The sequence below is a fragment of the Sander vitreus genome, chromosome 5 (genome assembly GCF_031162955.1).
Source record: "Sander vitreus isolate 19-12246 chromosome 5, sanVit1, whole genome shotgun sequence".
Taxonomy (NCBI): Eukaryota; Metazoa; Chordata; class Actinopteri; order Perciformes; family Percidae; genus Sander; species Sander vitreus.
Genome location: NC_135859.1, coordinates 11,776,537 through 11,800,755, shown reverse-complemented (window position 1 = coordinate 11,800,755; position 24,219 = coordinate 11,776,537). Strand labels below are relative to the sequence as shown.

General features: G+C 44.4%; 1 protein-coding gene across 2 annotated transcripts in view; it reads left to right on the top strand.

Moving 5' to 3' along the window:
- Window positions 1-21,588, top strand: part of mtmr3 (myotubularin related protein 3) — a 30,992-nt gene extending 9,404 nt beyond the window's left edge. Inside the window, exons 5-21 of one of the 2 annotated variants that reach the window (XM_078250385.1) lie at window positions 2,288-2,404; window positions 5,950-6,032; window positions 7,887-8,053; window positions 8,143-8,239; window positions 8,546-8,659; window positions 9,400-9,590; window positions 9,985-10,116; window positions 11,035-11,146; window positions 12,205-12,400; window positions 12,513-12,698; window positions 12,983-13,153; window positions 13,590-13,735; window positions 14,141-15,680; window positions 15,827-15,937; window positions 16,126-16,214; window positions 16,833-16,859; window positions 19,460-21,588. In XM_078250385.1, coding sequence (XP_078106511.1) covers window positions 2,288-2,404; window positions 5,950-6,032; window positions 7,887-8,053; window positions 8,143-8,239; window positions 8,546-8,659; window positions 9,400-9,590; window positions 9,985-10,116; window positions 11,035-11,146; window positions 12,205-12,400; window positions 12,513-12,698; window positions 12,983-13,153; window positions 13,590-13,735; window positions 14,141-15,680; window positions 15,827-15,937; window positions 16,126-16,214; window positions 16,833-16,859; window positions 19,460-19,637 — 3,657 coding nt within the window. In that variant the 3' untranslated portion in view covers window positions 19,638-21,588. The remainder of the gene's footprint in view (window positions 1-2,287; window positions 2,405-5,949; window positions 6,033-7,886; window positions 8,054-8,142; window positions 8,240-8,545; window positions 8,660-9,399; window positions 9,591-9,984; window positions 10,117-11,034; window positions 11,147-12,204; window positions 12,401-12,512; window positions 12,699-12,982; window positions 13,154-13,589; window positions 13,736-14,140; window positions 15,681-15,826; window positions 15,938-16,125; window positions 16,215-16,832; window positions 16,860-19,459) is intronic. The other variant, XM_078250386.1, reaches the window with a different exon arrangement.
- The last annotated feature ends 2,631 nt before the right edge of the window (window positions 21,589-24,219 follow it).

The following is a 24,219-nucleotide window of genomic DNA, read 5'->3' as shown; positions in this document are numbered from 1 at the left end:
CACTCCGCCTCTTCTCAGTATTCTTTTTCGCTGGTTACATGATTGGCCGCCGCAGTGTGACACTGGGTTGCGCTTCTCCAACAGTTGAGTCGGTCTTAAACTTTTCGCCGAAAAAACACCTCAGTCCCCTTTGGACATTTACCTTTTACTCAGTTCAGTTTCTTTTCCACAGTCAACAGAAAATGTCTGGCAAGAGCTTGTTTAGATTACACAGAAAACACAATTTACTGAGGTAACAAACAGCCTGAGTGTAGAGCTGTCAGTCAATGTGCACGTCGGTTAACAGCAGCTTCAGAGCATATATCCACTTTCAGACGCGCTACTCAGTCTGAAGTGGTGTCCGCGAGCTTGCGATAGTTGTACCGATGTTTAGGCTAATCTGTTTTTTTTTTAAAGATTATTTTTTGGGCATTTTTAGGCCTTTATTGACAGGACAGCTGAAGAAATGAAAGGGGAGAGAGAGGGGGGGTAATGACATGCAGCAAAGGGCCGCAGGTCGGAGTCGAACCCGGGCCCTCTGTGTCGAGGAGTAAACCTCTATATATGGGCGCCCGCTCTACCAACTAAGCTATCCGGGCGCGCCGTTTAGGCTAATCTGACCGAACTGAATGTATATATTGCCGTTAGGCAGGCTATCTGGAGAACCAAACTTCTCTTCCGATAACTCCGGCCGCTGACAGTTAGTGATGACGTAGGGCTGGGCGATATGTCGATATTTTACCTTATATCAATATATTCTCAAACGAGATATGAGATTAGACAATACCGTTTATATCGATATAGTTAAATGTTGCGATACTTAACCCATTTCTTCTGTAAAGCCGTGCCTGTCTTCTCTCACTCTCCGCGTACTCTCACTCCCCCCCCCCCACTCACTCACACACTGGCTCTCCTGCAACAGCGCCGGTCCACACTGCAGACATTTGTCTACATTTGTTATGAACACAGCTGTATATTGTTAAGCAGAGAGGAAAAACCTGTATCGGTACCAATACTTTCGCTGGTAACGTTCTGTTGCGGCGGACGCCGCGGAAGTACACTTACTGAATGCAACTATCTTCAGTTCTATGAGTGATAGCGTGTGAGACGGAGCCTGCTGGCCCCGGGCGAGAGATGTGACCCATGGCCAGATTATCACAGTTCATAAAAATGGACACGTTCATAATGAATCAGCCGTCACTCTGTGAGTAGAGAACTCAGTCTGCAGCGTTAGTTCAGACACTTCACTGATAAACCAGAGAATTGTACTGTAACAATCGGCTTCATGATCAAAGAATGTTTTTGTATCATACACTTCAGTCCATCACACTCCCCCTGTCTTTCTCTCTCTCTCTCTCTCTCTCTCTCTCTCTCTCTCTCTCTCTCTCTCTCTCTCTCTTTAGTCTTTACTGTTGTTGAAAACAACTGAAGGAGCTTTCTCAGAGAGGGCTTTTTTATTAAACATAAATTATTTGTCTTAGATCATTTTTCATTTACATGTGTTGCAGCTGTGTGTGTGTATGTGTGTATATATATATATATATATATATATATATATATATATATATATATATATATATATATATATATATAAATAACGGGGAAGGAAACCCTCTCTTTGCATTTTATTTTGATGACAATCTGTTTTAATAAAAGTAGCTTTGACTTAAAACTTTGTAAAAAATACCAAGATGCATAACGTGTATCGCCATTCAGCCGCTAATGTCACCTAAAATGCGACCTGGCGGCCGGCAGTTGCATGCACGGCTCTGATAGAACATTGTTTTTCCCAGTTTTCTAGTACAGACAGATGACCGGACGTCAAATTGTCTCAGTTTAGGCTAATGGATCGTATTGGATTATACATTTTTTCCTTCAGTATGCGATACAAATCAGATCAGATCCAGTGATTTTGACCTGTATTGGACCAATAAAAGTGTTTTTTATTATTATTCCCATAACAGGTATGGTTAAAAAAAAAAAAATCCCAGTTGAAAAAGGTGGTGAAGTTGCTGGGTTCTATAAATAGTTAACTTCTTGGTTATGGAAAAGGTTCTTGCTTTGCAAGAATAGCAGTACAGTTTATATTTAAAAAAAAAAAGAAATAATTGATTTACCTGCAAGAGTGAAACATACAGTCTAATTTTGCCTGACTGCTCTCGTTGATACAAGTTGTAAAATAGTCATGATGACCATATCTAGTGAAACAGTCAGTTGTACCACAGCCCTCTGTGCATGGATCGTCATCACTGGGGATCTGTGTGGCTCTGCAGTTTGTTTGACATGTTTTATCTCTTGCTGTTGCTAGGTGCCCTTTCCTGAGCTGCATGGTGAGTTCACAGAGTATGTGGGGAGAGCAGAGGATGCCATCATCGCAATATCTAACTACCGCCTACACATCAAGTTCAAAGAGTCCGTCGTCAACGTAAGTATCTTTTGAAAAGTGAACGACGAGCTTTAGGTTCAGATGTGATTAGAGAATGTCTCTCACACCGCTCAAAATAATTAAGAATGTACTACTTTGTCTCTATTCAATGCTGTGTGAGAGTGTGCATTCATGTTTTGTGAATGGACAGAGTCAGGGCCATTGTGCCAGCACTGTGGTGACCAAGCCATTCAGAGCTGATCTGCACTGGCAGCAGTGCCGCGTGACTCATCATCACCTCTCTTTCTACACTTGCCTGCCCGCTCTGTTTTCTCTCTGCACTTGCCGTTGCCTTGGTTGCAGTGGTTTCACAGGGGATGCATAACAGTTGCATTCTCTCTCTCTCTCTCTCTCTCTCTCTCTCTCTCTCTCTCTCTCTCTCTCTCGCCATCCACCATGTTCAGAAAAAGAGACTGGCTTTGTTACCTAAGTGTGGTCTCTTTCAAAAATAAACTTCCCCTTTTGCCACTGCAAAGATCTTTTTATAGTGCTACTACTAGACTGTCTCCATTTAAAAACTGACTTATTACAACCTAGGGGCACAATTGAATTCAATGTCATTTATAGTATCAAATCATAACAGAAGACACTTTCCATATAGAGCTAGTCTAGACCACACATTATAATTTACAGAGACCCAACAATTCCCCCAAGAGACGGCCATACCACATTTAAACATGATAACGTAAATAGATATACATTTGTACTGCATCTTCTATATTGTGGACTGAGGGGCTACACCGGGTAGTGGTACTGAAGAAAGGGGGAAAAAAAATAACTTTTTTTCCCCAGTGTATTCTATGTTGTTATGCAGAAGAGTACTATCTCTCATAATCTATATACATGCAATTCTGAATTGAGTACTTGCTTTAATTTGACCAATAAATCTCACTCTTAAGTGCCTTAGGAAAAACATATGCTATGTTCAGATCACCAAGCTGCTCTGCTGCTGTGTGAGAGCAGGAATATTGTGCAACGACAAATCATGCGCTTCACTTCCTTCCCTCAGAACCTTTCATCATCTGATAATGAATACAACTTATTTCTTACATCCATAAAGGATGAGTCTGGTGATGTTTTTTTTTTTTCCTTTCTTATTGTCAACAAATCCCATAAAAAGACCAAAACAAGAACGTATAAGCGTGTTCGAAAAGCTGGGAGGAGAAGCGGCTTGTCACTAAATGAGAATAGCTGGTCCACCTTAAAGGTCGGCCCGCCTAAAGTGAGCCTGTGCTCACTTTAATCAGCAGATGGCAAGTAAGACACGGGAACTTGGGTGTTTTGAAGTTGTTGCATTTATCACACACAAATAGAGTAAACTGTAGAAGTTCAAACGGCAATATCACAGTCGATGTTCATTGAATTGTAGGAGGCTGAAATCATGATGGCGATAAATATTTGATTCATTTTGCAGCCCTACTAAGTTTTCAAAACCGTCAGATTTAAAAGAGAAAAAAAAGAAAAATGTTTTCGTCTCGGTTTGTTTTTTTCTTTCTTTGTTGGGTTGGTTAGTAGGGTTTGTCGGCAGGATTGCGGAAAAACTACTGGCTCGATTTTCATGAGACTTGGTGGAAGGGTGTAGCGTGGGCCAAGGAAGAACCCATTACATTTTGGAGCTGATCACGGGGCGGATGCACAAATTATCTTTTGTTAACATTGCAAGATGCATTTGTGCTGCATTCATGTGGTGGTTGAATAATCGGAAAAATGAGTTCCCGACTGGGAAAATTCACATGAACAAGTCGAACCGCAAACATTGCGAGATGGGTCATGCCTAGGTCTGCGCTCTGTGCCCTTCTAGTTTATTCTTTGATCGGATAGTTCCTTCCTTCCTTTTAAATAAAAAAGTTGACAGTTTTAGACTATTTCATTTAATCAAAGTTCTTATACAGCTGTTTGAGTTTAACATTTAACATCTGAATCTTTTGTCTTTTCTTGAGGTAAGATGTAAGAAAAGACTTTTGTTTCTGTAATATTATCAAAACTCAGGTATAATATTAGCAATAGAGCCCTACTGTTCGCTGCAGTATTTCATGTCATTCCCTATTTTTAGGTTATTTTGTCTCAGTTACTTTCTGTATTTAAAAAAAAACAAAAACAGAACAGGTAACAAATCACAAATCTTGGGATTGCCTCAAAACTCCTCCATATCCTCGCATGTCATCCCAAGGGTTTTCTGTTTCTTCTTGCTGCCTGTGACCAGTTGCAGAGGTTAATTGGACCTTAATGAGCCTCCGGTTCTTGGCTCGCACACCGCCTCAATGTGCTTGCATCAGGCAGAGCCGTCGTTCTCTTCGCACATATTTGGACGGGCTGACGAGGCATCTGCATCACATGGCTGGAGTTGCGGCGCTCACAGATCAGGGGTGGGAGGCGCTGCAAGATGCTGTTAACAAGCAGCATAGGAATTTTGATGGAGGCATGTAGATTAGAGGGCAGGGTGCGTGGACATCCGGAATGTGCTGCGATTGCAGCCCTACTCAGATCGAAAATAGTTCCAAATCGACATGCATCACTTTCATTTTTGTTCTCTCTGTTTTGTTTTGGATAGAGTTGTTGTTGTGAGGTGTCAGTAAGTACCCAAGCAGAGCTGCACGCATGGAGTGGTTGACTTGAGTGTATAATTTGTGCGTGCCTGTCTGTTAACCGGCTGGTGCCTAGGGGACTAGAATCCTGGTTGTTCAGCCTGTTTAACACCAGGTGCTGGTTTAAAGGAAATTTGATGCCAACATATGTGTTTTTTTTCCACCCAAAGCATTCAAACTGCCAATCTTTTAATGCAACTTTTGCACCAACGCAATCTCTCTGGGCAGTAACCCTGTCATTGTACTTGTATTAGAAGCTTCACCTGCTGACGATCGTGCATGGCTCCAGACTTTGTGTGCAGCAGCAGCTTGAGCCACACCTTTTTTTTTCTTTCTGAAAGCCCACTGCATTGCTGAACGGTGCTGTTAGCTAATTAACAGAGCTTAGTCAAAAGCAGCATAGGTATTTCCCTACAGTATTCAAAGTATGCTCTTAAGTCATAAGCACACGGCAGTTCGGCACTTTGGATGGTATTTGCCTATAAAAGATAAGACCGTAGCTCTGGGCCGAAATGGAAATGCAGATCCAGGCTCTTCTGGATCTAGTAATGAGTATTTTTGTGCTCCCACACTCAAAGTTAGGAAGATTATGTATATTAAGAGAGCTCAGGGTGATGCGATGTGAAACATTAATGGAAATGCCCCTGGACAAATAATCTGTGTGACTTGTATATTTTTAGCACCTTGTGGATGGATGGTGGTGTGGTTTATACAGCTAAATATTGAAATTATACATGATGTTGCAGCACGTGGCTGAGTCTTGGCATGAAGGCATTCTACTGTGTTGACCACCACTAATTTGCTAAATAAATGGATCGTCAGTATCCGTCTACCACACTGCCTTTACTGACTGCATGTGTTTGGTCGGTATATTTTTCGCTCTACTTAATATGCTATTTAACGTGTCCGTCAAAGTTTGGCTGAGTGATGTGTTGATGTTCCCTCTCTTTCTCACCACAGGTTCCTCTTCAGCTCATAGAGAACTCGGAGTGTCGGGATATGTTCCAGCTTCATGTCACCTGTAAGGACTGTAAAGTCGTCAGGTATGACCAGCGATACACTCCTGCAACCTAAAGTCATTCCAATTGTTACCTCCTCTTTGTTAAAGGTATAGGAAACTTGATTTAAAATCTTGTTTCGTATCTATATGTGGGACAAACATTATGTGTGATGTTCTGTGCAAAGCCTTTGAAGTTACAGGAAACACCAAATGTCTAAACATGTCCAGAGTTGATTCTGACTTTTCTCACTGAAGTCCAGATGGATGGTATAGGCGTTGCAATTAGCTGAAAGGACAAGGCTCTGTGTCATAGGTTGCTATGGCAACACTTACACATGGCACACGCTATAAAGGTAACAGAAGAATCCTACAGCCATAAACTGTATGTTTGACCGAGATGAGGCCAGAATGAGCCGAACCAACAGAGCAGCTTCATCAACTTCAACCTACCAAGAAACAAAATACTGTAAAGGTTTGCTTGTGCTAAATACTGACGGAGTATTAATACACCTGAGGAATAGACTGACCTTTTCCTAACACGCATCTAATCGATTCAACAACCCCAAAAATGACAAAACCGTCTTCACACTGCATTTGCAGCAGTGTCTTACCCCCAATTTCCAACTGCGGAACGGCTGTGTTCCGACTCCGTCCCAGCTCCGGCGATCCGCAGCAGATACGCAGAGCTTCTATTTTTGACGGATGCCGGAGAGCCCCTGCAGCAGTTCAGCACAGAGCAGATTGTGCGTGACAGGAAGTCGAGCACAGAAACAAAATAAAACATCCGGTTCATTTTCAAAATAAAATACACCGTGCTCACGGCGGATCACATTTCCCTGCACTGCACCTTGAAAACGTCATAATGGGCGGAGACAGGCCTTGGAGTCAAGTTTGTGGTTCTGTTTATAGAAACTACATCCTGTTATATCGCACGATCATACGTGAATTCGCGAGATCTCGTGGGTCCTCGTGACTTCAGCTGTCAGTCATGGCCGCAGCCGTTCCGCAACAAATCCGCACCTGGTCGGTATTGAAGGACGTTCCACAGTTGGTGGAAATTGCGGGCTACAGAGACAAGTTAACAATGCATAGAAGCTGTTAAATGCATTTTCCACTTAACAACTGTAACAGTAAAAATGTGTAGGTAAAATATAATATTACTTCCATTTCACAGTTAAATTGAGGACAAAAAGCCACCTCAGCCTCAAAGTTTAAACCGAGCTGCTGTACCGCCACTAAACGGTTTACTAGCGGTTGTTTTGTATCCTGTTGAAAGTTGCGCTGCACACAAATATCCCTTTTCTCTGTCACTTGGAATAATCTCGGTGGAAGATTCATGTCGAACGACGAACGCCGTGCTTGAGCTATGTTACTGGTTACACGGCGTTCGGCGTTCGACTGGTCGTGACTGTTTCCCAAGATGGCGCCTGCCTGTATACGCGAACGGTACTGTCTTTATAAACTATCTTTTTAATAAACTGTCTGTACACTTACAAAGTTCTCAATGCTTCGGTTTACATGTAGGGACCCTCATTATGCTACCGTGAGCGTGGTGCTATTTTCAGCCTTGTTAGTGGTGTAGAAATAGCTACTTAGCTAATAGCTAATTTGTTTTTACTTTTGCATGCCCCGACGACTAGCGTTGTAAGCTAATTAGCGGTTTGCGCTAAAACTGGTCACATTCAGCTCTACACAGGTAGATGTGATTTACACTTTGGTAAAGAATGCATGTCCTCTCCACAAACAGAAAGGATAAGTAAAGCAAGTATTTGCTTGATTCTGAAGTAGATATCCGTATTGAATGTTTTTTTTTTTTTTTTTAGTACCAGCCTTGCACCTTGATAACATTTTGTAGCATGATCGAGTTGTAACGTTGGCTCCTGCGTTTGATCCACAGGTGTCAGTTCTCCACCTTTGAGCAGTGTCAGGAATGGCTAAAACGCCTGAACGCAGTAGTGCGCCCTCCCTCCCGCCTGGAGGACCTCTTCTCCTTCGCCTTCCACGCCTGGTGCATGGAGGTATATGCCGGCGAGAAGGAGCAGCACGGCGAGCTATGCAGACCAGGTACCCTACTGTCTCTCGCATGTCCGCACGTAACCCCAGCAGAACCTCTGCTCCCCTCTGGTCTTATCGGACATCTCTGCTCTCTGTAGGCGAACACGTGACCTCCTGGTTCAAGAACGAGGTGGAGAGGATGTGCTTTGACACTCAAAACGCCTGGAGGATATCGGACATCAACAGCAAGTTCAGGTAAACGCAGCTTTCATTCAGAATACCTGCTGCTGTGGTGATTTCACTCCCAGCTAGAAGATAGATCCGGCCTTTGCTTTCATTGGCGTACTGTGTGTGTGTGTGTGTGTGTGTGTGTGTGTGTGTGTGTGACAGTGGGTGGTTGTGTTATTGTACTCAACTGGTGCTGCGCCCTGGGCCGATAAGAGCCCAGCCCGGGATTAGGTGTCTGTAGACAGAGACTTTTGTTTGAGCAATCACAGCCTTTAGGTGCTATCTCTTTCTCCTTGTTAAAGCATTGCTCTCTCTGTCCCTCTGCTCCGCCAGGCTTTGCCCCAGCTATCCCCAGCAGCTCCTGGTGCCAGCCTGGATCACTGACAAGGAGCTGGAAAATGTGGCAGCCTTCCGCTCCTGGAAGAGGTTTCCTGCTGTGGTTTATAGGTTGGTGTGTTTATTTCAAGGAAACTGGTTAAGCTTGTTTACCCGCCACGCAGCCATGAACAGCTTTCTTATGTGTCGATTGGCCTTTTTTGTTTGTGAAAGGAATTAAACCATCTTCAGATAGTATCTTTATGGCTCTATATCAGTGCCACTGTGGACACAGTTTACTTTGGCTTGGAAAAGCACAGCATGCAGCTAATTTCCTCCAGGCTACATCTCTCGATTTAGCTCTATTTAAAGTTTGTCAAAATGGCCAAGACCACTGACTTAACCAATGACATCCTCTGCGTCATGGCTTTAGTCAGTCGTGGTTGTTGTATTTAACAAACAGTGCTTGAGAGCCTTTGATCTTTTGTTTTTTGGAAAACTAGTCCAACCAGAAATGGAAACTTGGCATGCCTGCTTTGTGTGTCACAGCACCTGAAATAAATATGACAAAGTTTGCTTTGGTGGCTGTAAAATGACTGAACCAAACAAACAAAAGTCAAATCAGGAGAGTCAAATAATACTGTTCTGAGCAGGAGAAATGGATAGATAGCAAATGCTGTCTCTTATCACGGACATAACCTACATCTCGGTATTACTGTATTGTTCATACTGTGGCCACAAATAGTATTTTCTTCCTATAAAAAAAAGATTAGATCTCAAACAGCCATAGCGTTCTCTTAAGACAGTGAACTGACCATGTTGTTGTGTTTTGGCTAATCCCCCCCCCCACACACACACACACACACATACAGGCACCAGACCACGGGAGCTGTGATTGCCCGCTGTGGCCAGCCAGAGGTCAGCTGGTGGGGCTGGAGGAACGCAGATGATGAGCACCTGGTCCAGTCCATCGCCAAGGCCTGCGCCGTGGACAGCAGCTCCCGCAAACACCTTTCCAACGGCAGCTACACCAACGGCAACGACCTGCCTGATACTGACTTTGGTAAGAGCTCACACTCACCTTCTCACTCGCTTACATACTGTACACACCCACACACAAACACTTATTTCCAGCTGACGACACACCTACCACCACACACAGATGGATATTTCCACTCGGAGGTCTTGCTATCTGCTTGAACAGCAGGAACTGTTGTGCAATCCGACCTGTTAGGGCTTGTCTAAACTAGCAGGCTTACACAAACACAAGATCACAGTAACTTCTTATGTCGAAATGATTCTGATGAATGTGCCTGGATGAAACGTAATTGCGTTTTAATGGTTTATTTGGACTTTTTGATCGTGATAAGGAACTCAACCATGCCCCCAGCCTTACTTTCATGCAACCTGAATTGTACTGAGAGATCATTTTTCTGTGTTTTGTGTGTGTATATCAGAATCCTCCATAACCAACAGCTCAGAGGTGGAGACGTTGGCTACCCAGCCCCACAAGTTACTGATTCTGGATGCCAGGTCCTACGCTGCTGCCGTAGCTAACCGGGCCAAGGGGGGAGGCTGTGAATGCCCAGGTAGGTTTTCTCAGCTCAGTCCCTGGTTACAAAGCACAATTAGGTTAATGTGTGGATTCAGGAGCTCAGTTAACGGCAAATGTGATTGCTCTGTATGGTTAAATTAAAGTCCTGGTAAAGCAATAATTATTGTGTTCTGAGGAAAATGTGTGAACCACACAGCCACATCTGAATGATTAAAAAAATTTAGGGATCGACCGATAGTGTTTTTTCAAGGCCGATACCGATTATTAGTAGTTAGTAAAACCGATGACAGATATTTGGAAGTGATATGCATATACAGTGAAAATGAAAATCTTTAAATCCAAATTAAGATTTTGGAATGTTCCAACACAAAACTTTGTTTAAATGCAATTATTTAATAAATAAGAAGCTTTCAACATAAGCCAAAAAACAGCCCGATAATCAGCCACGTACTAGCACACATACTAATAAAGTAGCACACACACGGTAGCACAGCACACCCCCTCCAAGCCGAAGAACGAGTGCCACTCTGCGGCAACAGACACTCATTAGCAGCTAAGCCAGTCACACAGTCACACACGCTCTATGATAGGACAGCACACACCCTGAAGAAGAGTGCACCTTCACGGCTACAGACGGCACAAAGCACACACCCACAGCAGTGAGCAGTAACACCTGGCGGGCTGGGTAACTGATTCGGGCTGAAAGACACACAGTTGTTTATTCGTGTTAGATTGAAAGAGCTAAGATAGTTGTGGAATGTAGCGAACTCGCGCCACGCACACGCCACATTTCAGTACTACACAGTTTACATTCTTTTCACCTTTTTATTTTCTAACCTGTATAATGTGTTTAGAAAGAAATCACTGATTTTACTTTACCCAGACTTTAAAACCTCCACCAGTTTTACTTTTCTCTTCTTTCTTTTTTACCATTGTTCTCCTCCTGTTCCAGAGTACTATCCCAACTGTGAGGTGGTGTTTATGGGCATGGCCAACATCCACTCCATCCGCAAGAGTTTCCAGTCTCTGCGTTTCCTCTGCACTCAGATGCCTGATCCGGCCAAGTAGGTTTCTTATGCCTCCAGCAGTTCCTCCGATTTCCCCTGGCTGTAACTCTAAAGCTCTGCAGACTAAAAACCATTTAAGTCAAAGCTCTCAAGCTTTGCAGTAACTGTAGGTAACTAGTAATCACAGCAGTGTTGTGGTGTTGGCCATACATCTGTGCCTGATTTAGAAAGCCTGGCCCAACCCCAAGTGAAGGCTTTCTTTCCAGCTACACTCCCAGACTCGATGCTACAATGATATGTAATTGAATCACTTTGGCTTAAGAGAACGTTGTTGAAAGTGGTTAGACGATCAAATCAGAAGACAAAAACAGACTCCGAAACATGTAATGTTTTGAAATATTACATAGCCATTATTCAAAAAGGCAAAGTCAGTTTCTAAACTTGACCAAACACCTGGATTCTAAAGCTGCATTCATCAATTTGATGAATGCAGCAACACAGCTTCCACCATATCACTGGCATGTAAAGTTGTTATTGTCAATGTGTTGCCTACTTTTACATCCAACAGATAAAGAGGCTTGCAGATGGATAGAGTGGCTATAATCACCAGCAGTGTTGGGAGTAACGTGTTACAGTAATATAACGCATTGCTAATAACATTTCGGTAGTATTATACCCGTTAGAATCAACAACGCTTTTTAACTGAAATTTAAGTGGTGTTTTTTTTTTTTTTTTTTAAGAATCCACCAACACCGTGAAACATTTCGGCACAGAAAAAAAAGTCCATGAGTAAACGAGTAACGTTTCCTGTTGCTGGGATTCGATGGTTGAGATGACTGCAGAGACTGATTCAAAAACAATTTCTGAGCTGAAAAATATTAAGAAAGTAGAAAGACCACACATTTACATCATGGTTGTGCTCCTAGCTATACAAAGTCATAGAGAAGTTGTTGACAGGCAACGTTGCAAACTAGATGAATCTATAAATGCTGTGCTATGTGGCACTGGTCCATGCTATGTACTTGTCCTTTCGAAACGTGTGTGCCTTCACTTAGTGTCTGAGGCATTTGAGGTCCTCTGATGTTTGTGCGCCGTTGCTGTCTGTGTGCCTGCAGCTGGCTTTCTGCACTGGAGAGCACCAAGTGGCTGCAGCACCTGTCCCTGCTGCTGAAGGCGGCGCTGCTGGTGGTCAACGCCGTGGACCGAGACCACAGGCCCGTCCTGGTGCACTGCTCTGACGGCTGGGACCGCACACCTCAGATCGTTGCTTTGTCCAAGCTGCTGCTGGACCCTTACTACCGCACTGTTGAGGTACAGATGGAGACTCCTCTTTGTTTTTATGTTAACAAAATATAAAATGCGATTGATATAAAAGTAAAGCAATATTTCATTTAATCTAAGATCTTGTGGCGTCTTTCTGCAGGGCTTCCAGGTTTTGGTGGAAACTGATTGGCTAGACTTTGGCCACAAGTTTGCTGACCGCTGCGGCCATGGAGAAAACTCTGAGGACCTGAACGAGCGCTGCCCCGTCTTCCTGCAGTGGCTGGACTGTGTTCACCAGCTGCAGAGGCAGTTCCCATGCTCCTTTGAGTTTAACGAGGCCTTCCTGGTGCGTACAAGTTGGGTGGTTGATGTCAAACGCAATGATTGCGAAGTCTGATTCCTAGAGATTCCTGAGATTAGATGCTTCAGATTGTTGTCATTGCAGCGGTGGAAATGGCATGCCTCTGAGGTGGATTTGGTTTCTGATTGTGAGCCGCTGATATGCAGTTACAGTGTGTGTGTGTTTTATAAGCCGCACGAGGACTCCTGTCATCTCTGAACTTAGTATCATACCTGAGGTGTGTGTACAAGCCTTTACCTGTCTGTCTCTGTGTGCGTGTGCCTCTGCAGGTGAAACTGGTGCAGCACACCTACTCCTGTCTGTTCGGCACCTTCCTGTGTAACAGCGGCAAGGAGAGGGAGGACCGTCACGTTCAGGAGAGGACCTGCTCAGTCTGGTCACTGCTGAGACCGGCCAACCGCACTCTGAGGAACATGCTGTACTCCACACACTCCGAGACAGTACGTCCACTGTCTATCACTGTCTAGGTGTTGAGTCTTAAATCCTTTTAGAAATCGGAGTACTGCTAGTTCTGGTTTAAAGCTGATTGAAACCCAGAAAGACAAAGGATAAAATAAGTTAAAGATGTTAGGAAAAACATAGTCTAGCCTCTCCAGGCCTGGGTTTCCAAATCCTACAGGTTGAGACAGCAAAGTCTTCAAATGCATTATGGGAAAGATGAGCCCCAGAGCTTTGCATTTTATGATGTCTCTTTATGCTTCTTGCTAACTGTTTTGATCTCAAACTTTTGAGAATTGCATTTTTTTGTTTTTTGTTTAAGGTGTTTTAGATTTCTTTCCTGGATTATTTTGCTATTTACCATATTTAACATATATTTAACATATTTCCAATCTTTTTTCTGATTACACCAAGTTAAGTTTGCACCCGTTGTTTCAGGTTCTTCACCCAGTGTGTCATGTACGCAACCTGATGCTGTGGACGGCTGTCTACCTGCCCAGCTCCTCCCCCACCACCCCCTCCGACGACTCCTGCGCCCCCTACCCTGTGCCGGGTTGCAACCCTGAGGACGCGCCCTTGGGCAGGTGAGCCTGGCGCACGGGGCACCTGACCCCCCTCTCTTCCTTCCTCATGTAAGATAAACACAGGTCCAGGACTCCCACAGCCAGACGGGCCTGGCTAGTCAACTCGACTGCTTAAATACTTTGCTCTGCTCTGGCCCTCACAGTCACCGATACGGTTTTATGTTTTGCTTATCTCGTGTCTCATGACAAGGGAGCGCAGCAGGAAGTTGTTCCATAGTTTACGACCGGTCTGAATGCTTCTCTTTCATTATGTTTGTGCTGCATCTTTCTTGTTTTGACGAGGCTGACGTGATTGATTTGTTAACCAAACAGTTTGTGATGATTATATGCGCAGCTGTGTGAGCCATTGTTATGCAATGATAATGTGGTTTTCCAAGCATAATTCTTCTCTTGTTTGCTCTTTAGACGTACGAAGACTCGTTCCTTCGACAACTTGCCCAGTGCATGTGAGCTGGGAAGCTCGCTGGCTCCTAACCGCCGCTCCAGTGACCCCAGCCTCAATGAGAAGTGGCAGGACCACCGGCGCTCTCTGGAGCTCAACATGGCAGTGGGGCCTGAGGGAGGGGGAAACCAGGATCACGAGGTGCGGCCTAACGGAGTGGGGCCTTACCCAGACGGAGTGGACTCTGAGCTGGAAGACAGCCCACAGCCCCAGGGCTCACATGCTGAGCTCGGACAGGAAGCCTCTGTGAGCACAGCAGAAACAGGGGCGGAAGCTGAGAAGGCGGAGCTTTCTGTGGCGGTGGGCGTGGCTGAGGGCCAGATGGAGAACATTCTTAAGGAAGCCACTAAGGAGGAGGCGGGAGCAGATGTTCAGAGAGAGGGAAGTGCTGCTGTCACACATGTCATCACCACTGTTGACACAGAAGTCAAGAAGGAAGCAAAAGTTGAAGAGGATGACGAGTGTGCTAAGGTCAATGGGGCTGAGATGCAGAGAGAAGCATTTACCAATGGTCACCATCTAGAAAATGGCATAATGGAGGCCGAGGAGGTTGATGAGTCTCCCCCTCTGCCCACACAGAAGGCAGAGGAGCTGGATCAACAGGCAGCTGAGGTGACTCAGTCACCAGAGGACCTGGTGAAGCAGGACGCAGGGAACTGTTCTGTACTAGAGGAGCTTGCACATGGACCCAGTGAGTCCGGCTCAGGTGAGCCCGAGCAACCTGCAGCCCATAGAACTATAACAAACGGCTTTGTGGACAGGTCACCTGAAGAGCCAGGAGTGGATGAGGAGACCTGCCCTGACTCTGAATCTGACAACGGTGTCTCAGAGCCAGTGGAGCAGGGGGGAAAGAGGGCCTCCCTGATGGAAAGCTCCACAGAGACTTTAACTGAAGAAGCCTGTAGCAGGTTGGAGCTACCAGCACAGCCGCCGGTTTGTCCCAGTCATCAGCCCTGCAGTGACGGCAGGAACCAACCGCCCTGCTCCAGGAAGGAGAAAGGACTGGAGACAAGCGAACAAGGCTTTATCAGAACTTTAAACGGGGGCAGCAAGCGGCCCTCGGTCAGTGCCTTTCAGTCTGTGAGTGCTGACCTCAACAGGGAAGGGCTTTGTAACGGCGACAGCTCCGATGGGGAGCCCTGCGGAGGACATCACTGGGCCAAAGGGATCGGGGAGAGGATTCCTCTGAGTCGACAGGTGTCCCTAGCAAGCTGCAACTCCCTGATCCTGCATCCACGGGGCAGCTGCTCCCAGCACCGCTGGTGCCACACCCTGCTGGGCCGGGCTGCCATTAGCCCAGAGCAGCCATCCCGCAGCCATCTGGATGACGACGGGCTGACGCTGCACACGGACGCCATCCAGCAGAGGCTAAGGCAGATCGAGGCGGGACACCAGATGGAGGTGGAGACTCTGAAGAAGCAGGTGCAGGAGCTGTGGAGCCGCCTGGAGAATCAGCAGCACGCCGGCTCCCACAGGATCAACGGAGACATGGGAGACGAAGTGGTAAGATGCTGACAGGTTGGCCATGACACTGACTGACCGGCTGATCTGTTTACCTCCTGGATGTTACGTTAAAGTTACGTTTAACTTCAGCCCAATGAACTCCTTTCACACTCCTTCTGATTGTGTGTGTGTCTCCCTCCATGCAGACCTCAATGACAGACTCTGAGTACAACCTGGACCCCAACTGTTTGTCGCGCTGCAGCACAGAGCTTTTCTCCGAGGCCAGCTGGGAGCAGGTGGACAAGCAGGACACTGAGGTGAGCAGCCAGGCCAAGATAATTTAGGGAGGGAAGGAACCAAACTCTCAAAGCAGTGGCTGTATTTGTTTGTAGCTTACATATATGGACCTCAGAGCTCTTCAGAAATGGCAGTTGATGGTGGTTGATGGTAGGTGAGCTGCTCTGTGGATCAGAGCTGTGAACTGAGATTAGTCTGTACATTACAGGTGACTCGCTGGTACCCAGACCATTTGGCAGCCCAGTGTTATGGCTGTGAGAGCAGGTTCTGGCTCGCCACCAGGAGGCATCACTGCAGGTAAGCACTGAGGTTTCTCAAGCTGCAGAAGCCCAAACCTTCAGACACTATCCCTGTCATCAACCACTCCTCTCTGTCCTGTTGAGACTTAGAGAGATGTTTCCTTCTATTTAAGCTCGCTCCTCTTCTGTTTCAACTGAGTTTCTTGTATCCAGATATATCCAGGCCGTGTCTAGATTAGGCCGAGGCAGCTTTCAGTTCACACTCGGCATCTTAATGATTCATATCCATCTTAAGTGACCCTTTTCTGATGGGATTTTTATTTCGCCTCCACTAGGGCTGCACGATTAATCTAATCGCAATCGCGATGTCACTCTGTGCAATTACATAACCGTGAAAATTGTGCTCGATTTCAGTAAAGGGGGGGCGAATACGGAAGGCTTGTATCATGTGGATGCGCTGACAGTTTTGTTGTCATTACTTAGAATTCCTCATTGGAAAGACAGAAACTATGCACTTTAGCTTTAAAAATTCAATTAAATTGTAGCTATCTTCGATTTTCTAGCTTTTAGAAAAGAAAACGTTGTAACACGCATCTTGAGCAGTGTGTTTTAGTGTGTTACGTGTTCTCCACTGCTCAGGCAGTTCTTATCCATTGTGTGCCCCTCTCCTCTACAGTGGCAGGGAGCCTGTCCAGGAGGTCTGGTGAGATCCGGCTCCCCTGTCCCTTCACCTTCCACCCTTTTTAACCTGGCATCGCTGCACCTCCCTCCTCCTAATCCTCAACCCCTCCCCTTTCCCCTCCCTGCTCCTTCCCCTCCTCACCTGTTGCATCGGGTATTCCCTTCATTCTGTTGTAGTTGTCAGCAAATTCTCAGGGAAATCTCTCTTCATTTCCGAGATGTATTGACTTGAGTGTGCGTCCTGCTGCGCCAACGTGTTCCCATTCGGCGGTTTTAATTGGCTGTGCGTAAGCACGGTGCTGTCAGTGAGAGGGCTGTGATTGGTCGAGGGCTGATTGTTTAGATCAGATTTCACCTGAAAAATTCTAATCTATAAAAAATAAAATAAAAAACTGTGGACTTCCTCAACCTCAACACTCCTCCTGCCTTAGCACCACATCAGCACCCTACCATCCCACCACCCTCAACACACAACGCAGCAGCATGCTGCCCCAAATCAGCCATCTGCATCTCACCTCCCAGCAGCACAGCACGGTACTGGAGACCACTCAGTCCACCTGGTGGTGTAAAAAAGGCTGGAGACTCAGAGTGAATTTGTTTTTTTTTATATTTCTGCTCAGGGTGAGTACAGATAGTTAGAAGAGGCCACTGTATGTGTTAGTGTGTGAGCATGGCCTTACTTCTTAATCTGAGCATGGGTATCTGAAACCTTCAGTGTGACCTGCCTTCCTGTTTAGTGATGGTAACGTGTTTTTTAATGGGCTGAATAATTAAGTTAGCACCGCTGAAAGTACCTTTGCTAACCCGGCATGTAGTGTAACATCACAGCAGAGTTGACCTGAAAACAGGATGAATGGGGTTTGCTCAGAACTCTCATACCTTCTTTCCACCTGTTTTTATCATGCGTCCAAGGCATAGACCGTATATAAAGATGGACTACCCCGTCTTCACTTCTTCCCACTGTACAAAAGTGCAGCCAAAATATCCCGGATACAGGTGCTTCCATCTTGTAACTTTGGATCGGGCGGTAAGGCCGCGGTATGAAAGTTCCGCCCATACACCCGCATGACCAATCACGAGTCAGTCACAGCTGTCAATCATGACGTTTCAACCGAGTACAGTACCAGTCAAAAGTTTGGACATAATTACTCATTCACTTGAATGGGAAAGCATGCCCATACTTTTGACTGTGACTGTATATTGGGAAAAATGTATTTGACGTCTCCTTTTTCTTTTTTAATTAGCTTGGCCCAAATCCCATTTGCTTACATTGAGTGGGCAGGGGGATCGAGATGTTTTGGCTTCACTTAAACCGTCTATGCATCAACCCCTGGTCCAAGGTGATCGGATTGTAATCAGATAGAGCAGCAACAACAAAATAATGATCTGGAAATCAGTTTGTTTACGGGAGATACAGTTTCACATCAGCATCCTGTTCTTTAAATGTGAGTTAACTGAATCAGGCTAACGATCCCGTTAGTTCTCATCAACTTGGTCCTTCGAACACTATCAGAGGTTTGAAATCTTTGATGGAGTCATGTTGAATAATGGTGCGCTCTTATTTTGAAATAAAGGCAACATTATGATTGTTTTTATGACTGGCTGAAATGGCGCTAAAGCCACAGACATCGTTTACCTACTGAGCAGCTGCAGTGAAAATGTGCTAAGTCTGGTGATGGTCTATATTTCTAGAGAGCTCCACTGTTCTCCAGAAACTTTTGAAAACACATCAATGAGATGTTGCACCGGATGACATTTTGACAACTGTAGTTCATTTCAATTCATCTCACACCATCCTGCTGATGTAAATACTCACTTGTGCTCCAAATATGTATAAATCCACAGCTGAAAATATTCCTCAACAAATTCCCTTTTTACTCCTGTACATTTGCTAAAAACTACTGTGCCCAGTTGTTAAACAAAATAGCTCATCCTTTTAATAAAAAAAGGAAAAACTATATTTGTGACCCTTTTATTATATATATAACCTCTTCAGTAGGAACAGATGGACTTGGGCAGATTGACAAACTAACACATCGTTGTTTTTGGATTATTTTTTGCCTCATCCTTTTTCCTAAAGCCGAGCAACACATTTTAAGTGTGCAATAAACCCCTTCCAAGAGCTGTCATGAAGCAGAATACACATTAAAATGTGTTTCTATGTATAATTTACCTGCAATGACAATAAATGATAGGTTATTTCAATCCAACTGTACTCTACAATTTGTACTTCTGATAAATTTTTTCCAATTGTGTTAAAATGGTAAATCCCCATCAAAATGTCATAAATAACCACCACGTTTTCTGCTTCCATAAAGGAAAGGAGTCATTTGTATCGGAAAATAAGTTGATGTATGACACTTTTAAAGGGGTAGAAAAATCATCCTGATAACGATCAATGAGCCTGCACTTTTTGCAGGTTTGAGCTGACAACAGCTCTAGATAAACCTGCTTTGAATATATTTTGAAATGAAGCTAACTCCGTTTTGCATGTACAAAGAACAGGGCCCGGTGCAAATGTAAAGGAGTAGAATTGCATGCAAAGGAGACGCATGGTAACTGTAGGTGTAAAGCGGCTCCGTCTGAGAGTCCAGTTGGTGACCTGTCTGTGTCTCCCTGCAGGAACTGCGGCAACGTGTTCTGCGCCAGCTGTTGCGACCAGAAGATCCCAGTGCCAAGCCAACAGCTGTTCGAACCCAGCCGCGTCTGTAAGACCTGCTACGGCAGCCTCAAGCTCAGCCCGGCTCCCCTGGACCTGGACCTGGAGCTGGAGAAACCCATCGCTGCCAGCTCCAACTGAGTCTCAGGAGGAAACGGGAGAGGATCAGCCGCAGACACGGGCGCACTGCTGGAAAAGAGCACAGGAGCTACACAGAATGTCCCATGTACTTTATGTGTGTGTGTGTGTGTGTGTGTGTGTGTGTGTGTGTGTGCTGCAGATATGGAATTTAATATGTATATACAGAAAATGACGTGGCAGAGGTGCTGAATGACGTGTTGCCGAGCGCTCTGAACAGTGGGTGTGCGCAAGGGAGTTTGGTGTGTGTGTGAGAGTGAACGTGTGTGTGAGAGGAAATCACACATTTGCCACAAAGATGGTTTGTGGCAGTGACGGGACCGCGCTCCGAGGCCAGAGGAGTGAGAATGGACATCCTGGTGCCTTGGACCAGGCAGGCAGAGAAGGTTGTCTCACTGTGTTGCTGAAGTCTCTCGGAGGGCTTTGGTCCGTCGAATCATTTCCCCGCTCATCCGCGCTTCTCAGCGGACTTCCACGTACCATCATCTCCAACGTGGACCGCTTCTTTTCTCTGGAGGGTGTACGGTCCGGAGCAACGTGGGACATCCGCAGGCAAGAGACAGTCGAGACAGTCCCTCAGCTTTCAGCAGTGTCTGGCTAGTTGGTGCTCACGATCGTTTGTTTAGGGAAAGCTTAAAGGATCAGTTCACCCAAATGACCACACCAGGTTTCCTCACTTACCTCTAGCGGTCTCTAACCATGCATCTAAATTCATTTTTATTTTTCCCAAGTTTTGAGATCTCATTTCTGAGATTTCCGCTCGCCCCGATACAGTGCAATACAGTAAATTGGGGAAAAAAAAGGGCTGCAACTATGATTTTCATTATCATTAAATCAGCAAATACTTTTATAATTTAATCAATTCCTTTCCTTTTCTTTCTGTAAAATGTCAGAAAAGAGAGACATGTGGCCATTGTATTGTCTCAGAGCACAAGGTCACGTATTCGTATTGCTCGTTTTGTCCGACTAACAGTCCAAAACCAAACAAAAAAGATATTCAGTTTAATAACACATATGACGAAGATAAGTGGCTTCATTATTATTAAGGGTGCTCCGATTGATCGGTCACCGATCGGTATCGGCCGATAAAGGCTTTAAATAGTTTGATCGGTGGTCTCCATAAAGGCCGATCAGATGACGCACTACTCGTGAGAAAATGTTGTACTATTTTCTCTATTTTTTTGTAATTTATTCCGAAATAAGGCTTTAGATGTTAAGCTCTAAGCTGTTTAAGGTGTGTTTCTAACAGAGGAAGTGGAGTGTTGAACGTTTCCTGTCAATAAAAGTAAACGGTCGACAATTCACAATACATTATCTTCTGTTAATTTTAATACTTATACATTGTTGTTAAGAATATTAACATGAATATATGATAAATATATGACATGATAAATAGAAAGCTTCAAATAGACCCGGTAATCGGTATCGACCGATATGGCTTCCAACAATCGGGGATCGGCCCCAAAAATCCTGATCGGAGCACCCTTAATTATTGTTATTTTTTTACATGTGAGAAATTGGAACCAGAGTGTAATTTGACTATTCGATTATAAAATAACTAATTGTTGTTTGTGGCTCACAGCACTGAAAAATGACATGTGAAGCGGTACTCCACTGATTTAGTATCGCACCAACGTATAGTTGGGTGATTTACAAGAGACTGATTAAAACAAGATTTGCGAAAATCGACGCAGCAGAGGCGGATATATCCGGACTTTTAGTCCAGAGTGTGGTTCAAGCTGAGTAAAATGTAGTGTCTCGAAATAAGATCTTCTTACCGCCTGGTAACCAACCACATGGTAAATGAACTGAATCGGTGGAGTGCCCCTTTACAAAATAGAACAGCTATTTCCAGACACCATGTCCCTACTAGCCTGAATAATTCCCAGTTTTCTAGTTTGGGTGAACTGACTCTTTAACGTGCTCTGGGCAGAATCTCAACTCGGCATATTTGCTTGCTCTCAGTGTTTTTCTTCCGCTTTTGTCACAAATGTGTGTGTGTACACAGTATATACAGCTACATGTACAAAATAGATGACGAAAAAAAAGTGTCTTGGCGAGCAGTTGTCTGCGTCGGTTTTGAGTTCGTTTTTAACGTGTTGAGATACAGCCCACAGTGCAGACAGAGGATGACGATTTTGTTTCTATACTTTTGGATACTTATCTTGTCCACAGTGGTGAGAGTAAATATTTTTTTAGTTTGTTACAGAATCACACACGTGAGTCTTAAACAGGACTAGTTAGCGATCTATAGAAAAGGCTTTAGAACAACCAACCCTTTAACAGCTGATGGCCGCTCAGCTTTTCCACGCTGATAGACTGTTAGTCAGCGTCTGCTGGGAGTGTGCCCGACACGGATTGACTGACTGTGTAATCTCTCCTGTTAGACATACCTTCATGCCATTCACTCACAACAGGCCCCCCCCCCCCCCCCTACATTTTTTATTATTTTTACCCAGCAGGCACTGGGAGCTGGACGTCTCACTCACTTTTCAGTCTTTCGACGGAAATCACAAGTGAAGTTGTGAAATTTTGACACGTTGAGCTTTCAACGTTCAAATTCTGAAGGCAACATATCTTCATTTCATTTCACGCAATTACTTTTTTTTTTTTTTGAGGCTGCAGTAGACCACAACCTCACTCGTGATCTCCACTTTGATTGGCTGAAACACGGAGGAGAGCCGCGGCAGCAGAAAGGGCTCATGGCGTTTTCAAGTCTGTAACTCCCACATGAAATATGTTTGAGAAGCTTCACTGAGACGCCCACTCTGCCTAACACCCATTCAATGACCTCCTTACACACACACACACACACACACACACACTCTTTTGTAAAATAAATGAAATAATATATTCAGATACCTATATAGCATTTAAGAAAAATGTACAGAATCCTTGAATAGTGGGTCACTTAATTAGTCACCAGTTTTTTTTTTTGTTTTTTTTTTTAAACTTCTTTGATTTCCTATGTTATTGATTGCTGAAAAAAAAAAACTATATTTTGCAACCTGTTGACAACAGGGTATTATTTTGAAATAGAGAAGCAGGGTGTCCTGTTTGGATGCTGCAGTGGTTTTCCCTTTTAAATGGATTAATTTATTAAGGTTTTGTTGTTGAATTGCCGTTTAAAGTCCAGACAATTCAATTGCCACAGGATAATCAGTGTTTATGAGATGAGAAACGAGTGATGGTTTTTGATCTGTGTCTGCGGCGGACACACTTGTCATTTCTGTTTCCTATCAGCCAATCACAGAAGGATCTGTGGATGTAACGACTCCCTGATTACGAGGGGAAGGGGGTTAAGTCAGAGGTGTTATCTAGCATCATGTGACCTGTGACCATCACACGTCACAGTGAAGAAAAGAAGAAAAAAACCTGAGTGTGTCTGTAGCCGATGAGAAGTCTATGCACTGAGAGAACAGTGGTCCAAAAAAAAGCTGCCTGAGCCCAAAATAAACGCCCCCCCCCCCCCCCAACTCTCACACACACAAACATTACTCCATTCAAACCCATCTACAAACACTACCTCTACTTTGTACACACACTTGACCATGCACACACAGATTCTCACTGAGCTACTAGTAGTTGAGTGACTCTTGCTTTCCAGATTCACATCATCGAGAATGGCCTTTATTATTGACTTTTTTTTCATTTTTATTTTTATTTTTTTAAGTCAGCTGGAGCATTGAGAGACAGCACACAGTCGCGGACTTTCATTTTAATGATGATCTTATTGTTGAGACTGCCAATCTTTGAGTCTTTCTTCCTCATCATCCAGCAGAGGGCCCCCTTCCTTTTAGATAGGCGCTGTAGTTCACCACACGGGATGATAAAGTTTGGACTATCAGACGAAATGCATACATGTCAACTATGTGATTGACAACACCGTGTTATTTAATCATACTGGAACTGTATCACTGATCTCGTGTTGTGTGTGTGTGTGTGTGTGTGTGTGTGTGTGTGTGTGTGTGTGTGTGTGATCTCCTGTTGGGTTTTGATATGGTGGCAGATGATTGAGTGGGCAGAACGACGACAGGCTTCCAAGTGTTTGTTTTTCTCGCTGCCCTCCTGTGGAAGTGGTCGACGCGTTTCATTCAACAGCTCGACCTTCGGTCTTTCCAATAGAATAGAAAAACGGCAATTCTGTTTTGCACCCTCGTAGATGAGCGAGTCATTTCGGTCAATTAATATTTACAAAAACACTTGGACAAGCGATGCCACGGCAACGAAAGGGGCATTAACTGTTCCGACGTTTAATTATTCATTCGAGATGGAACCGCTGCATTAAAGGTGCAGCTAATTAAAATTTTGGTTTGACCCTGACCAGCCTCTCTCTGTTTCCTCGCCATCTGCAGATACATAGTTAAACTGGAATACTACTGGAATATCAGAATATTGATTTTTTTTTTTTTTTACATCTTAAATTTATAATGGTGATGTAACAATGGCCTGTAATTCCAGATCAGTGCTCCTATTCTACGGATGATTTATTCCAAGGCTTCACACTCCTCCCAAAACATTATGTGTCCACGTCCTGAATTTTGAAAGAAAATGCTGGCCTTCATAATTCACGATCTCTTAAACA